General features: G+C 50.8%; 1 protein-coding gene across 1 annotated transcript in view; it reads left to right on the top strand.

The window, feature by feature from the left end:
• The window catches only part of LOC102001915 (solute carrier family 2, facilitated glucose transporter member 5), a 22,231-nt gene extending 10,565 nt beyond the window's left edge, over window positions 1-11,666 (top strand). The window contains exons 5-12 of the mRNA XM_005353680.3: window positions 4,003-4,155; window positions 7,633-7,758; window positions 7,843-8,030; window positions 8,181-8,291; window positions 9,030-9,131; window positions 10,264-10,339; window positions 10,747-10,874; window positions 10,969-11,666. Coding sequence (XP_005353737.1) covers window positions 4,003-4,155; window positions 7,633-7,758; window positions 7,843-8,030; window positions 8,181-8,291; window positions 9,030-9,131; window positions 10,264-10,339; window positions 10,747-10,874; window positions 10,969-11,169 — 1,085 coding nt within the window. The 3' untranslated portion in view covers window positions 11,170-11,666. The remainder of the gene's footprint in view (window positions 1-4,002; window positions 4,156-7,632; window positions 7,759-7,842; window positions 8,031-8,180; window positions 8,292-9,029; window positions 9,132-10,263; window positions 10,340-10,746; window positions 10,875-10,968) is intronic.
• The last annotated feature ends 4,085 nt before the right edge of the window (window positions 11,667-15,751 follow it).

The raw sequence follows: 15,751 nt of genomic DNA, 5'->3' as shown, positions 1-15,751 counted from the left end.
TCAGCCGGAGGGTAGTGTCGGGTGAGGGTAGTGTTGGGCGGGAATAGTGCTGTCTACTTAGTGAGCAGCTCCTTTATTTGAGAATAGACCGTCCTACATCACAAGAACAGAAAGGGCTAATGAAATTTTGTTTCAATCGTTGCTCATCTGTGCATCTGTGGGAGAACCAAGTTGAACAATAGATTCCTGGTTTTTTTTTTTTAAAACTATAGTTAAATATAGTTTTAAAAAGTTGTGGAACTTGGGCTGGGCAATGGTGGTGCGTGCCTTTAAACCCAGCACTCAGGAGGCAGGGGCAGGACAGTCAGGCTTAGACATAGAAACCCTCTTGGGGGGGTGTGGGGGCGGTGTTTGAAACTGGCCTGGGATCTGCTACATTGGTTCCAGAAAGTTCTTCCCTAACTGTCTAGAAATGGAGACACTTTTAGGACATTTGAAAGCCACACTTGCAGCTTCCCCAACCATCAGCCTTTCCCAGTGCCCAGTCAGGAGTGGCTTTGCCAATTCTCAGGGTCCTTCAGAAGCAGGGTGGGCACCCCCTGAACTCCGCCCTCAGCCATCTCCTTCCAGAGGGTCTCAGAGTAAACTTTCCTTCCCGATGTGGGGTAGGGATGGCTGACATAGTAAAATCCCTGCAGCTCCTCAGCAGGCAGAGAAGGCCACAGGCTGGTGAGGCAGAGGTGGCGCACCTTTGATTCAAGCGCTTGGGAGGCAGAGACAGATGGATCTCTGTGAGTTTGAGGCCAGCCTGATGTACAAAACTTAGCTCAGGCTAGCCAGAGTGAAGACCTGCCAGACAGTGTGGTGGGGGGAAAAATAGCCACATTAGGAGAAAACTAGCCATGGGGCAAACTTCACTCAGCACTGAGTTCTTGCTCCTCATCCCCGCCCCCATCCCTGAGAGTACCCGGGGAAGCCATCCCTGCCATCATGGCCTCACCTGGCTTGGCTCTGCCTTTGGTTTTCCCTGCAGAAACTTCTAGACGTTGTCAGCTGTAAGCTAGTGCAGTCTCTTTCCCACTGATCATAAGCATCCAGGATGGGTTTCCAAAAATAATAAGAAAATATTAAAAACGCTAATCAATAAATCACAGCTAAAAATGCAAACCTAGGACTGGTAAAGATGGCTCACCAAGTGGAGGCAACTGGGCACCAAGCCTGACCACCTGAGTTCTAGCCCAGGAACCCGCGTGATGGAAGCCTAGCTCCCCAAAAGCGTGTGCGCGCGCGCACACACACACACACACACACACACACACAAATGTAATTTAAAAATGTTAACCTAAGCTGGACCTGGTGGCATGTACCTGTGATTTCAGCCACCTAATAGGCAAATGTAAGAGGATTTCAGGTTTAAGATCTGCTTGGGCTACAGAATAAGGTCTCAATTAGCTCACACATACCCTGTCTCAAAATGAAACAAAATATAAAAGACCACAGGGAATACAGCTCAGTGGTAGAACACTTGCCTGGCAAGATCAAGGGCCTGGCTTCATTCACAGCACACACACAAATAAATTCCAGCCTGTGGAGATGGGGTCTCCTCACTATACTCTAACACTTGACATGCTGAGGCAGGAGGATTACCAGTTTGAGGTAGCCTGGACTGTGTATGTGTAGCAAGACCTCAATTGTTTTCTTTCATTTGTTCATATTTGCTTTTGAGACAAAGTCTCCTCTGTAGCCCACAATGACTTCAAACTTTCAGCAATCCTCCTGCACCAAGCTCGGAAGTACTGGGATTATTAGGCATGTACCAGCACACAATTTTTTTAAGAAGAAAGGCTTGCTCCACGTGTTCACACTTCCCTTTAATGTCTTAACAGCAGACAGTTGGATTTCCTTTTTGTTTTCATGAGACACATGATATTTATACAGGAAATAAGTCAGCAAAAGTACAAACCCGACCACCATCCCTAGGACCAAGAAACATCTCATGAATTCCTCTGGGGAGTTCAGGAAGGGCATGGTGGCATGGGCAGCACACACAGCAATGGCCAGAGGCCTTGCGACCAGTGCAATGGGTAACAGAGATGTGTGCGGTTGGCCCGTGGGAGGAAGGAGCCCAGTGGCCGTGGGATGGGGCCACAGTCAGAAGGCCTCTTGTAATCCGCTGCCTAATCACAGGCCCAGCTGGATTTTCAAATCTGCCCCTGTTCAGTTAGTGGTGACAGTAGATGGCTGCGGTTTCCAGGAAACCCCACACTGTGCTCCAAGATGTAAAAGGGTAAAGAACACCTCGAGACAGTAGGAAAAGTAGTTACAACCTCAGAGACACCCTGGGAAGGTTCTCAGCTCACACTTGGACCCAGTGGTACGGTACTGCTCTGTTTGGGCTCCGCTTCTCGCTCACACCTGGACGTCAGTCAGGTGATCAGGCGTCCTGCCCCTTGGACCACCCGCACCAAGCACATAGCTCACTGAGAATGAAGTACACAGCCCTGCTGTGGGTGAGGAGCAAAGGTAGCTGAGCCTTGCCTTCCGGAGGCTCACGGATCAAGGGTTTGTTGTTGATCAACCCCTTGACAAGAGGACTTTCCCTGGCCAGAAGGAATGAACGCACACATTGCAAACCCCCAGCTCCAACTCTAGGGTCTTCCCAGCTCGGTCTGGAGAGTCTGCCCCAATAGAGCTAGCCATGGGCTACCCCTGTCTTTTTAGCGCTGGGTGCCTGAGGCAGAAGGAGCTCTAGTTTGAGGTTAGCATGGGCTACACAGCAAGACCCTTCCCCCACCCCCGAATACACAAAGTAGAGATTGCTTCCCACCTTGTAAGTGTCCTTAATGGAGACACACCTGCCCGACTTCAGTTTGTTTTCACTTTGTTGCTTTTATTTCTTACATTTATTTATTGAGTGTGTATTATGTGGATGTGAGGGGCACGCGTATACCACTCCAAGTCTGTGGAGGTCAAAGGATATCTTGGAGGGGTCATTTCTCCCTTTCCACCATATGGTACCCAGGAAGCAAATTCAGGTTGTTAGATTTTGCATCAAGTGAATCATCTTGTCGGCCCTCCTTTGGCTTTTGTGACAGGGTTTGCTACATGGTCCTGGCTGACCTGGAACTTGCTATATGGACCAGACTGGCTTAGAACTTGCAGTAATTCTCCTGCTCAAGTGCTGAAGTAGAGGTGTATACCACAGTTTTGGGCAAATTTACAAACCTACTTACTTTCCAAGGCCTTGTGCAGACCAGTAAGCGCTCTACTACTGAACTATACTCCGGTCATTCCAGCCAGTCTTTTTTGTTTAATATTCATTTTTATTTTATGTGCATTGGTGTTTTGCCTGCATGTATGTCTGTGTGAAGGTGTCATGTCAGATCTTGAAGTTACAGACAGTTGTTAGCTGTCGTGTGGGTGCTGGGAATTGAACCCAGGTCCTCTGGACAGTCAATCAGTGCTCTTAACCACTGAGCCATCTCTCCAGTCCCCCACCTATGCTTTTAATATTTAGTTTATTATTGAGTGGAGGGGCTAGGGGCTGGCTCTGTGTACATGAGTGCAGGTGCCTGCAGAGGCCAGAAGAGGGCGTCAGATCCAATGGAGCTGGAGCTACAGGCTGCGAGCTGCCTGGTGAGGGTGCTGGGAACAGAACTCAGGTTCTCCGCAAGAGCAACCAGTTCTCTTTACTGCCAAGCCACCATTTTTTAATTTCTCAGGGAGATTTTATATATATAATTTATTTATTTTGCTCTGCACATGGCTTTTTGAGACAAGGTCTTTCATTGAACCAGGCTGGCTGGCCTGCAAGTTCCACGATCTGCCTGCCTCCCTAGCCCCCTGCACTGGGATTACCAGTATAGATCCCCATATCCAGCTTTATGTGGGAATTGAACTCAGGTCGTCATTCTTGCACAGCAAGTACCAGCCGAGTTCTCCCCCATTTTAAGGGAGGGCTAGGCTAGAGAGCATGCTTGGTAAGGTAGGACGGGTCCTTAAAGACTAATTGTGTCTCCCCGACTCTTTCCTAGTTAAATTCTTATCTCAATTCTCCTTCAGGTGTATCTTCCAATGTGGTCCCTATGTACTTAGGGGAACTGGCCCCTAAAAACCTGCGAGGGGCTCTTGGGGTGGTGCCCCAGCTCTTCATCACCGTCGGCATCCTTGTGGCCCAGCTGTTTGGCTTTCGGGATCTCTTAGCCAATGAGGAAGGTGAGAACAGAGCCCTGCCCCCGCCCTCTGCTCCCCCACCCCAAAACTACTGACTTCCCTGCTCTGTCCAGGAAGACAGTGCTTGGTGCCACGCTCTGTCCATAGCCTGCCATGCACTTTGTGGGCCCTGAACAAGCATGTGGCGACACATTCCTTTTAGGAGACAGCAAGGTGTCTTGACTGAACAGGAAGGGCCTATGTCCCTTGAACTACTAAGTGACTGTCCACATGCTCAGAAGCACACAATAACTTATAAATGGCCTCATTACCTCCTCTGTCTCTGTCTTGAGTCTTGAGCCACTTTTCTTGTTTTTGAGGCTCGGTCTCATGTAACCCAGGCTGTCCTCGAACTCATTGTAGTCAAAGACGACCTGGAACTCCTCGTCTCCTCATCTCCACAAGTACTGAGATTACGGGTGTGCAAAACCACAGCTGTTTTATGCAGTGCTGAAGACCAAATCCAGAGATCTCTGCCAACAGAGCCCAGCCCAACTCCCTCTCCTCTCCTGTCCTCCCCTCCCCTCCCTTCCCCTCCCCTCCCCTCCTTTCTCTCCTCTTCCTGTCTCTTCTCTTCTTCCCTTTCCTTCTTGTCTTTCTTTCTGATTCTTGAGCTTCTAAGAGGGAGACCAGTCTCACTGATCACACCAGTCAGAACGTGGTGCTTGCTTGCGATGGCCCCAGACACCATGTCTCCTGCAGTGGCGCATTTGTTTCTCCCAGTAGCCCATGAGATCATGGACTTTAAATGCGCCCACTTTACAGATACAGACCCGAGACTCAGCGGATTGGAAACTTGTCCAATGTCCTGGGCCTGGCTCTGGGTTGCACTGCCACCCCCTCCCATCTTTCCATCAGTCCTGTGTGTGTCCAGAACACCCCTGTCAAGGGGCCACATTCTCCCTAGGAGCTGAGATCCCAGATGATGGACTCAGGTGGAGTCTCAGGTCACCACAGCCAGCAGGACTCAAAGCCAGGAGCCAACGTCTGCACTGCACAGCATTGACAGAAGGGCGGGGACAGTCCTATCCAAGGAGGGAACATTCTAGACCTGGGCAGAGACACCAAAGGTGTCAAAATCCATTTTACTCTTAGGGGACTTCAAAAGAGTGGCATCCTAGCCCTCCACCCTTCTCTGTGACCCTACTGTCGTACAAGGCTGGGTCCTGACCATCCCCACTTTATCATCCTCCGTCTGATCCCTGGCATAGAGCAGCTGCTTTGCTCAAACAGGGATGGCGAGCAGGTGTGAAGTCAGAGGAGGCGCAGGAAGAGGCACCCCAGTATCAAGGCTGCACAGTCAGATCTGGATTACTGTCTGGGGATCTTTGGTGACTCCGTACAGAGAGCTGCAGCATAGGGCCTGGGAGGAAGGGCCCAGAGGCTGGTGACTATGGCTTGCACGGGAGACAGGACAGCAGCACTTGCTGTAGACAGGGCAGGGGGATAGGCACAGGGTCCCAGGATCATCTGGGGCCTGGTTCTGATCAAGGGGCAGCGGAGGGATGGTGGGAGGAGATGTTCCAGCCTAGAAAGTGGTGAGGCTGAAGCTGAACTTACCGTTGGATGGAATTCATAGTCTAGAAGCTAGAAGCCAATTTCCTGGCCAGGAGCAATGGATTTGGGATGGGGTGAAGGTTCAGAGTTTCACACGTGCCTTGAGGAAGATTGCAGCTAAATGAGGGTGCCTCGGACCTGTTTCTCTTCTATGGAATCAACTACTAAGAACCCAGGGAAGTTAGAGCTAATGGCACATGTCTGTAACCCCAGAACTCAGAAGATAGAGGAAGGAGGCCCAGGAATTTAAAATCAGCTTGAGATACAGAGTAAGCCTGAAGCCAGCCTGAGTTACATTCTATTTTCTTAAAAAAAAAAAAAATTTCAGTAGTTAGAGGCACTTGTTGCAAAATCGATGACCAGAGGACCCACATGGTAGAGGAAGAGAAACAAGTTGAGCCTTAGCCTCCAGCCTCACCACTGTCTAGGCCGGAGCCTCTCCTCCCGCCATCCCTCTCTGCCCCTTGTAACACATCTTAAACATACAACTCCAGTTCCAGGGCTCTCATGGCCTCTTCTGGTTTCTACAGGTACCAGGCGTACACATGGTACACAAACAGACATACATGTAGGCAAAACACCTATGTGCTTAGAACAAAATAAGAATAAGTGATTGAAAAAGCAAGCAAACAATTCTGTCCCCCGCTTGAGTATGCTGTTGTTTCTCTCTTGAGTATGTGTGTTGTGACACCATGTGGCTGCCAGAAACTGTACCAGGCTTTTTGTTTCAGGCCACCAACCAACTCCCAAACCATGACACAGAGACTTCTTAGTTATGAATGCTCGGCCTGGCTTAGGCTCTTTTCTGGATAGCTCTTTTAAATTAAATTAACCTGTTTCTCTTTATCTACCTTGTAGACGGCGTTTGCCTCGGGGCTTTTTACCTTTCTTACTTCTGTATGCCTTACTTTCACTGCTTCTCACGTCTGGGGGGCATCTCCCTCCTCCTCTCCTTCCTCTTTCTTGTTCCTCTCTTCTCCACTCCTCCTGTTTACTCTCTCTGCCTGCCAGCCCGGCCTATCCTTCTGCCTGGCTATTGGCCGTTCAGCTCTTTATTAGACCAGTCAGGTGCCTCAGGCAAGGTGAAACACATGCATCCCATCCTTACATAATTAGACACACATCCTTACATCCCTAAAGATATGCAGCAGAAACAAACGTAACTTGTCTTTGTCCAGAATAATATTCCACAACAAGAAACTGAATCCAGATCTCTGCAAGAGCAGCAAGTTCCCTTAACCACTGAGCCATCCCCCGACCCCTTTATTTAGTTATTTTTATTATGAACATATCATGTATGATTCCCAGTAAACATAAAGGAGAAAGAAACCAGACACCGTGACCATTCTGCAGGTCAAGAGAGAGCTGCATCAGACCCATCAATCGCATCTCCCTTCCCAGAAGCGGGGTGTGGGGAACGGGCTGACATACACCCTTCTTTTCTTTCTTTGCGTCTAGGCTCCTCTCCTTTGAGACAGTAGGGTTGATTTATCTGCTTCTGAACTTGATGTAAGGGCATTGAACATTACGTTTTTCTGCTCCATGTCACACTGCATAGCTGTTTCCAGGTCACCGCTGTTTCTGTTGCAATGCTGAAGAACATTCTAGAAACACAGAATGCTGCTGTGTCTGTTCTATGAGGACTATAATGGGTGTCTACACTGTTGCTGGTTTTGTGTCTGAGTTTATCGGGGCTGCTTTGGCCACCCCGGTTGAGGTGTCCTTGTGTCCCCGGCACAAGCCTCTCTGGACATACACCTGGGGTGGGATCACAGTGCTGGCCTCCGTCCGCTCTGGCCAACTGGTCTCTGAAGGACAATGCACACCCTCAGGGTGATGGTATGGACTGCCTGGCACCGTGTAAAGGGCCGAGGCAGAGGGCACAGGCCCCAGGCTTCTGTGACAGGAGACCTTTGCTTGCAGGCTGGCCGATCCTCCTGGGGCTGACTGGGGTGCCTGCAGCCTTGCAGCTCATTCTCCTGCCCTTCTTCCCCGAGAGCCCCCGCTACCTGCTGATTCAGAAGAAAGACGAATCAGCTGCTGAGAAAGGTGAGGGCTGCTGTGGTTTCCTCTTGACCCCTGATCCCCAGGCTCCTCAGCCCTGAGCTCACGCCCTGTTCGTCTCTCCCTCAGCCCTGCAGAGGCTTCGAGGTTGGGAAGACGTGCAGTGGGAAATAGAGGAGATCCGGAAGGAGGACGAGGCTGAGAAGGCCGCGGGCTTCATCTCTGTGTGGAAGTTGTTCAAGATGCGGTCCCTGCGCTGGCAGCTCATCTCCATCATTGCCCTCATGGCCGGGCAGCAGCTGTCAGGAGTGAACGCGGTACAGTACCGGTGGGCATCCCGCGGGCGTAGGGGCAGCAGCAGGCAGTGTGTGACCAGGTGCTGAAAACGAGCCTTGCCTATCGCTCTGGGGGGCTGGGGTGTGGTAGGTCACTGGCCACCCTCCACCAAACCCATGGTTGCCTTCCAGATCTACTACTACGCTGACGAGATCTACCTCAGCGCAGGTGTGAAAAGCAACGACGTCCAGTTTGTGACAGCTGGGACAGGGGCAGTCAATGTGTTCATGACCATTGTCACGGTGAGTGTCCGTGAGTCTGCAGTCCCATCAGCCTCCGGGGTGGAGGGAGCGATATCTGGGGACTGAAGAAGGTCCCAGCCTTGGAGAGAGCTGGGGCCTGAGGTATGCAACGTGCCCCTTGGGCTCTGAGGCCTCAGCCTCAAAGTTCAGGCATGAGGCTGTGCCTGACTCCCATGGGGAACAGCCGTGGATTCCTAGAAGCAGAGGCCCAAACCCAACTCCAGATGCTCCCCCTGTGTTCCGTGACTCTGACCTCTTAGGGCTGGGGCTGCGGAGCACAGCAGAAATGGGGCGGGTCTCTGCACAGGGCGACACAGTGGCCCATGACTCACTTCTTAGGTAGTACCGGAGAGAGACTTGTCCTCCTGTTCAGAGGAGCCAGCCAGGCCTCCACAAGGGCAGGATCTCTCAAGTTCACCCCAATGCCTGGCTCCTTCCTTGCAGAAGGCCTCAGGCTTAGAGCCATGGGACTGAGGCCCTTAAGTTGGGCTCTCATTTACGAGTGGACATCTGGAGCCCTAGTGACTCAGCTGGACCACCCAAAGACACGTGCTCTGTGCATGCGTGTACAATTGTATACATACCAGTGGTTTGGCACACATTCCTCCTGACCCCTCAAAAGTTGGTTGAGGGATAGTGAGGTTTCCCACGATGGCAGCCCCAGGCAGGGGTTCTCTGTACCACAAAAACACTGGGCACTGGCTCAAGCACCTCACTTCCTCCCTCCCACACCTTCAGGTATTTGTGGTAGAGCTTTGGGGACGGCGACTTCTGCTCCTCATTGGCTTCTCCACCTGCCTCACCGCCTGTATCGTGGTGACAGTCGCACTGGTGCTGCAGGTAAGGAACGCTGTGATTATTACCACTTAAAGAAGCCTCAGAGAAGGCGCTAAAACGCACTGGTGTTGCATCAAGAAATGAAGAGAGAGAGAGAGAGACAGAGACAGAGAGAGACAGAGAGAGACAGAGAGAGACAGAGAGAGAAGGGGGGGGACTTCCTCTTGGGATGCTTTGAACTAAGAGTGAAACCCAAATTTGAATTCTCCACTTCTCTCCCTGTGTCTTGTACCTATAATCTCTGTGTGTCTGATGTCTGTCCCTAACATAGCCCTGGCTGTCCTGGAACTCACTATGTAGACCAGGCTGACCTCAAACTCCCAAGTGTTGGAATGAAAGATGTGCACCACCACCACCTGGCTATTTTACAGAAAATTTTATTATTTACTTTCCCCAACTGGCCCAGAATAGCATTCAAAGTCACACGTAAATATTATCTACCTATATCCACATTACTTCCTACACGTGGGATATTTGTTGTTCAAGTGTGCTTGCTGGCTACTTTCAGCAAGGGATTACCAACACACACACACACACACACACACACTCACTCACTGCTTGTATGGACATGCAAGGTCATGGAAAGACAAGGCAAGGAAGATTAAAGCTATGCATTTAACATAGGTTGTAAGAGCTGATTGTATAGGAAGTCAAGGTACAGTCAGGTCTGTGAAATGGCTATATTAATGGAAAAATAAGCTTTTACAGGCTGAACACACAGTAGGAGAGCAGCTTAGCCACCAAGGATCTCAAGACCTGTTAGTAACTTAGCTGCAAGGTATTTTCAGAAAAAGACCACCACAGCAGCTACCAGCCATGCTGGTGGCCCCGCTCAGGAACAACACCGTATTGTTCCCCGCCTGTGTTCTCACCATAGTAAAGGCGCTAGACACCAAAAATGAACTTACTTTAACAAGTATAGTCTGTCAGATGTCTCGGGACTGTGTGTCCCTCCCTCAGCAGATCCAGCCTCTCTCAGACAACTTCTAAGATCTCATCAAGTGGCATAGCAGAGTCACCGCTGGCTCCTTGCAGAGCCAGCAGTACCACCTCTGCTCTGAGGTCCCCAAGGCCCCTGGTCCCAGCAGGTCTCTGCTTTGCCAAGTACTAACTGCCTGTCTTCCCACCCCTACAGAGCACCATCACCTGGATGCCTTACGTCAGCATCGTCTGTGTCATCGCCTACGTCATCGGACATGCCCTGGGGCCCAGTACGTATCCCTAAACTGGTTTCATAGTTTCAGTGCCCCACATCCTGGTCCTCCGTGAGCTTCTCTGAGAATCCCCAGGGATGGTGGGTGCATTCCAAGTGGCTTCTCCCTTGCTCCTTTTAGCCCAGAATGGAAGGGGCTGCAATTAGCACAACAGGTTGAAGGCGCTGCCATGTTAGTCTGGCAGAGTGAGTGCCACAGGCAGCCTCTGCCATCCACCACACCCGACATCCAAAGTCCTGTGCCTTAGAGATACGTACTGCCCCCGTGGCCAGGTAACCAGGGTGCCAAAACACTCATGGGCTCGAGGATCCTTTGTGAGTCATTCTGCCTTCAGGGAGTGTGTCTCCCTATAACCTGTCATCCTTCCTCTTCTCTCCCTCATCCCTCTGTCTTCCCTCTCTCAGGTCCCATCCCTGCCCTGTTCATCACCGAGATCTTCCTACAATCCTCCAGGCCAGCTGCCTACATGATCGGGGGCAGCGTCCACTGGCTCTCCAACTTCGCTGTGGGGCTTATCTTCCCATTCATTCAAGTGAGTGGCACCCTAATCCCCAAACTGCCAGGCCAGAACCTTCCAGCACCTCCTAATGTGTATAGCCTCCCCCACTGGTCCCTCCTTCCCACAGGTGGGTCTCGGTGCCTACAGCTTCATCATCTTCGCGGTAATCTGTCTCCTCACCACCATCTACATCTTCATGGTCATCCCTGAGACCAAGGGCAAGTCATTCATTGAGATCAATCAGATTTTCGCCAAGAAGAACAAGGTGTCAGACGTCCACCCAGACAAGGAGGAACTCCAAGACCTCCCACCTGCCATGGTTCAGTAGCAGCCGAGCCCACAGAGCTGGTCTGCGTGGACCTTTCTCCTGGACTTTGGTTCTGGCTTCTTGTTGTCTGTGACATTGGAAGTGAGATGAGCCTGGCGGGGAATGCCAGCCCCGTCACCAGCCTCCATCTAGTGGTGACATCTGACCTCTCTCTCCATTTGTGCTTTTCTGATGTCTCTAAGCATAGAGGCCAGTCAGAGGCTCTCGTCACCCTCAATGCCGTCCCTCCTCTTTGCTGAGCTGACTGTGGTGGGGGTCCTGTAACATAGCCTTTCTAACAAAAACAGATGTGAGGGTCACATTATGCCAGCAAGGTGACCCTTCTGTGGCTCCCATGTGCCTCGGGGGTCACTGGCCTTTGCTCGGGAGTGAAGTCATCCTTTCTCCTGACCCAGCGTTGTCACCGAGCTTGGAAAGAGACCACGGGAAGAGTTGTTAACTATAAATGATAGTATTAGTGGAACATGGTGTCACCTCCATATAGCCAATAAAACACATCTGATCACTTTTCACCAAGACATACCAATTCTCTGTTGAGCAGAAGAGGGCTGTAGGGCAGACCCCCGCTGCTGAGGGTGGCTGGTCTCTCAAGCACAGGATCGGGCAAAGAGAGGCTCTTGGACACTCTCTGCTGAAGGGTAAGAACTGCAAACCTGTGGGATGGTCTGTATAAAGTCGGGGGAGGGGCTCTGCCTGTCCACAGTCACAGGGTGAATGCCAAGGAGGCCTAATGCTGCAGGAAGGGGACATGGGAAGGATGGGCTGCCCCTTACATCAACACGTCAGAACTGGAGGCTTGGTGACATGGGTGTGTATGTGTGTGCATGTATGCGCACCTGTGTGTGTGTGTGTGTGTGTGTGTTACACAAGTATAGAGAGAGCCTTGAGGTGTGGGGAAGAAGTGCTGAACGGGCTACGGGCTTTTGTGCAGCAGTCAGGATGGCAGGGAACAGCTACGGGAGGCGGAAGCAGTTTTTACAGACATGGAACAGAGATTCTACTGGCATTGAGTCATGCAGCCGGCAAGAGCAGTCTTGACACACAGGAAGTACATGCTCTGATTGAGCCATCCTTGACCTACCACAACATATGAGCAACACAGAAAGACAGATTCCGTATATGCTGAGGAGTGGTGACGTCAGACCTAGGTGAGGACTGAGGGCCGTTGTGAACTCGGTTCACAGGAACAGTACCTGGAGCCAGGGGAGCCCTGAATCCGCTCTCTGGTCCAAACCTTGGTTCTTCCATTTATCATTCACGCAAAATGCCAAGTTCCTTAGCCTTTCCGCACTTCAAGTAAAAGCGGAACCGACAGGACATGTCCTGAGTGGGCTGCCGCAGGAATTAAATGACTTCATATGTCTGTAGCCTGGAGGCTGCATGCTTGGTACTCTCTGCTATGTTGATGTGCTTGGGAATGAACCTTCGTCTCGAGACAACAGAAACCCACGCTTGGAAGCCACTGGGAGAGAACAGTTGCATAAGTGGGTGGCAGACAGTGAGATCGTTCGACTGTGGTCGTGGGGAAAGGACAGGTGGGATCCTGGGGTACGCCATGTGGCAGACAGTGAGACCTTGCTGTGAGCTCACAGCACTTTAAGACTCACACAGTTATACCTAGAAATGTCTAGAATTCTGCTTGCGTGGGTGCGTTATATAGCAAGAGGTATGAGGCCTGGACGTAGGGTGGTAAAGACTTAGAGAATAGGAAGGGTTCTCCAATTAGTGAGGAGTCAATAAAAGTCGGACATTCTGTTCAGAGGAGCCCTCAGCAGTTTGGTCTAGAAGGAAACCCAGGAAGTTAATGCCTATAAGAGAACCTAGAAATCTCTTTGAGGAGGGGACTGGGTCTCACTATACATCCCTGACTAGATTGGAACTCGCTTTGTAGACCAGGCTGGCCTTGAACTCACAGAGGTCTGCCTGCCTCTGCCTCCTGAGGACCGGGATTAAATGGGTGCTTTGCCATACTCAGTGACCCTTTAGTCTTGAGAGCCGCTCTGATAAGAACCTGGTTCCAGGCTGAGTATGTAGCTCAGTGGCAGGACCTAGCGTACGCGAGGCCCTGGGTTCCATCCCCGGCACTGCAAAGCGATGAAGGAAACTTTGGCGCTGGAGGAACAGAGTTTCCAGCAGTTCCAGGTGGGGCTGGAGAAGGTTAGTGAGACAGACAGAGTGGGAGACAGGGAGGAGGGAAGAGAGGCCCCTGAACACTCAGGGAGGACTCTAGGGTGATGGGCAGTCCATGGGCTGTGCAGACAAGATCCCCAGGCTGGTTGACTGCCCCACAGAAGAGTTTGGGAGCCCTGGAGGAAGCTAGTACCCCGAGCTTTTCTGATACTGAGTTCAGACTTCATTTGTGTGAGAGTGCCTTGGATGTTTACAGAAGTTAGGGGTTGCACAGAAGCCACAAGGAAGATCCAGTGACCAGTCTGCCATCTGCTGGGGCGAGAGGAAGAGGCTCATTGGATTTGGTGGTCAGTGACCCCAAGGGGTGAGGGCAGAGAGTAAGTCCTTAGGTTAAGGATTGTTCCAAAGGCATGAATGGTCACAACAGCTACCTCTTCCTGCCCTCTGTCTGCCTGTCCTCCATCTGCTTCCCTGTCCTCTGTCTGTCTGCCTGTCCTCCATCTGTCCCCCTGTCCTCTGACTCCCCCTCCTCTAGCTCCCTGTCCTCAGGTTTCCTGTCTGTCTGTCTCCCTGTCCTCCACCTCTGTCCTCTGGCTTGAGTGCTTTCTCACAGGTATCAGAGTGGTGTGCTCAGAGCTAATGGGAAATAAATATCCAGACTGTAGAGTGGTGTGGTCAGAGCTTATGGGAAATAAATATCCAGACTGTAGAGTGGTGTGGTCAGAGCTTATGGGAAATAAATATCCAGACTGTAGAGGTTTGAAGTCAAACCCTTCCGAAGGCTAAGCCAGGCGTGGTAGCAAATGTCTGCTGCTAGCACTTGCGAGGTGGAAGAAGGATTAGGAGTTCGAGGTCATCCTTGGCTTCGTAATGAACTCCAGGTTAGCCTGGGATACGTGAGAATCTATCTCCAAAATCCAAATCAATCCCCTTCCCTAGAAATGGCATTTTGTGAATCAGAACGAAAATGTATTGGGAGTAGTGAGTCTTGACAGGGAGGGTTCCAGGTGCTGCCAACAGAGGTAGGAAACACAGGCCTGGGAAAGGGTTTCTAGCCCCCAAACCAGACACATTGGAGCCCAAATCCGGCCTCAAATCTCCTCTGGCCAGAAATTTCTACACTGTTTCATGGACCAAAATGTAGACTAACCTTGGTCACCTGCTTAGAAGGTGTGGCCTTGTTGGAAGAAGCATGTCACTGTGGGTGGGCTTTGAGGGTGCAAAGCCCAAGCAGGCCCAGTGACTCTCTCTTTGACTATGGATCAGGACATAATTCTCAGCCTCAGCCCCAGCACCTGTCTGAATGAACCCACGCCTTGGTGATTGCTGTGGGATATTTTGATCACACTCTGACACTCCCAAGACTGCTGATTGTATCTGGAGGTTTCTCTCCTGCCCATCAGTTCCAGAATAACCACTCTGAGGCTTAATATTAATTACAAACTATTTGGCCTATTAGCTCAGGCTTCTTATTAACTAGCCCTTACAACTGAATTAACCCATTTCTATTACTCTGTATTTTACCATGAGGCTTGTGGCTTACTACCTCACATCTTGCTTCTTTGGCAGCTGCTGGTGTCTCCCTCAACCCTCCCTTCTTTCCCCTGTATCTCTTTTTGGATTTTCCCCTGGTTCTATGTTGCCTGGCTATTGACCATGTCAGTTTCTTTATTAACTAATGGCAATAAAACATATTCACAACATACAGAGGGGCACCCTACATCAGTCAATAAAGTTTACTTTGAATCAGAGAGTAGAGCTAGCTACTAGCTGACCAAAATTATCCATAAATGTTTTGGAGAACCAAGGACATATAGAGAGACAAAGGAAGCAGTATGGAGGGGCTTAGGAAGATTTTTGGCTCTTTTGGATAAAGGAAAGAGAAAGACAGGTCACTAGTCACTTCTCTGCCATGTCTCTGATCAATCGGGTTCTTACTCCAATATCTGACTCTCAAGTTTTTATTGATAGAGAGTTAGATAAACATTCATTTGGCATCCAACATAAACGAGTCACCCCCATGGCAGGCTTTCCTTCCCTCCCCCAAGGCCTCCGTAAGAGTCTGGGGGGTTTCCCATTGCAGCCTTTCTACAGCAGCCTCCAGCTGCCGCCCATCCCCGGCTGGACCCCAAATGCTGCCAGTGATAGCTACCCAGCACCAGGAAGCTCTGTCATTCAGGAAGCCCCCATGCCCTCGTTCGCCCATCCCCGGCTGGGCCCCAAATGCTGCCAGTGTTAGCTACCCACCACCAGAAAGCCCTGTCATTCAGGAAGCCCCCATGCCCTCGTTTCCTGCCAACTTCTTCAGCACAGCTTTCTGTGTCCACGGTTTATGTGACTTGATGTGGGATTCCCCTCTGTATGCTGTGAATACCATTGGTTAATAAAGGAACTGGCTTGGCCTGATAGGGTAGAACAGAGCTAGGCAGGGACACACACACACACACACACA

The sequence above is a fragment of the Microtus ochrogaster genome, chromosome 10, assembly GCF_000317375.1.
Source record: "Microtus ochrogaster isolate Prairie Vole_2 chromosome 10, MicOch1.0, whole genome shotgun sequence".
In the NCBI taxonomy this organism is placed as follows: domain Eukaryota; kingdom Metazoa; phylum Chordata; class Mammalia; order Rodentia; family Cricetidae; genus Microtus; species Microtus ochrogaster.
Note: the sequence above shows the minus strand (reverse complement) of the source record. Positions and strands in the feature narration are given on the sequence as shown.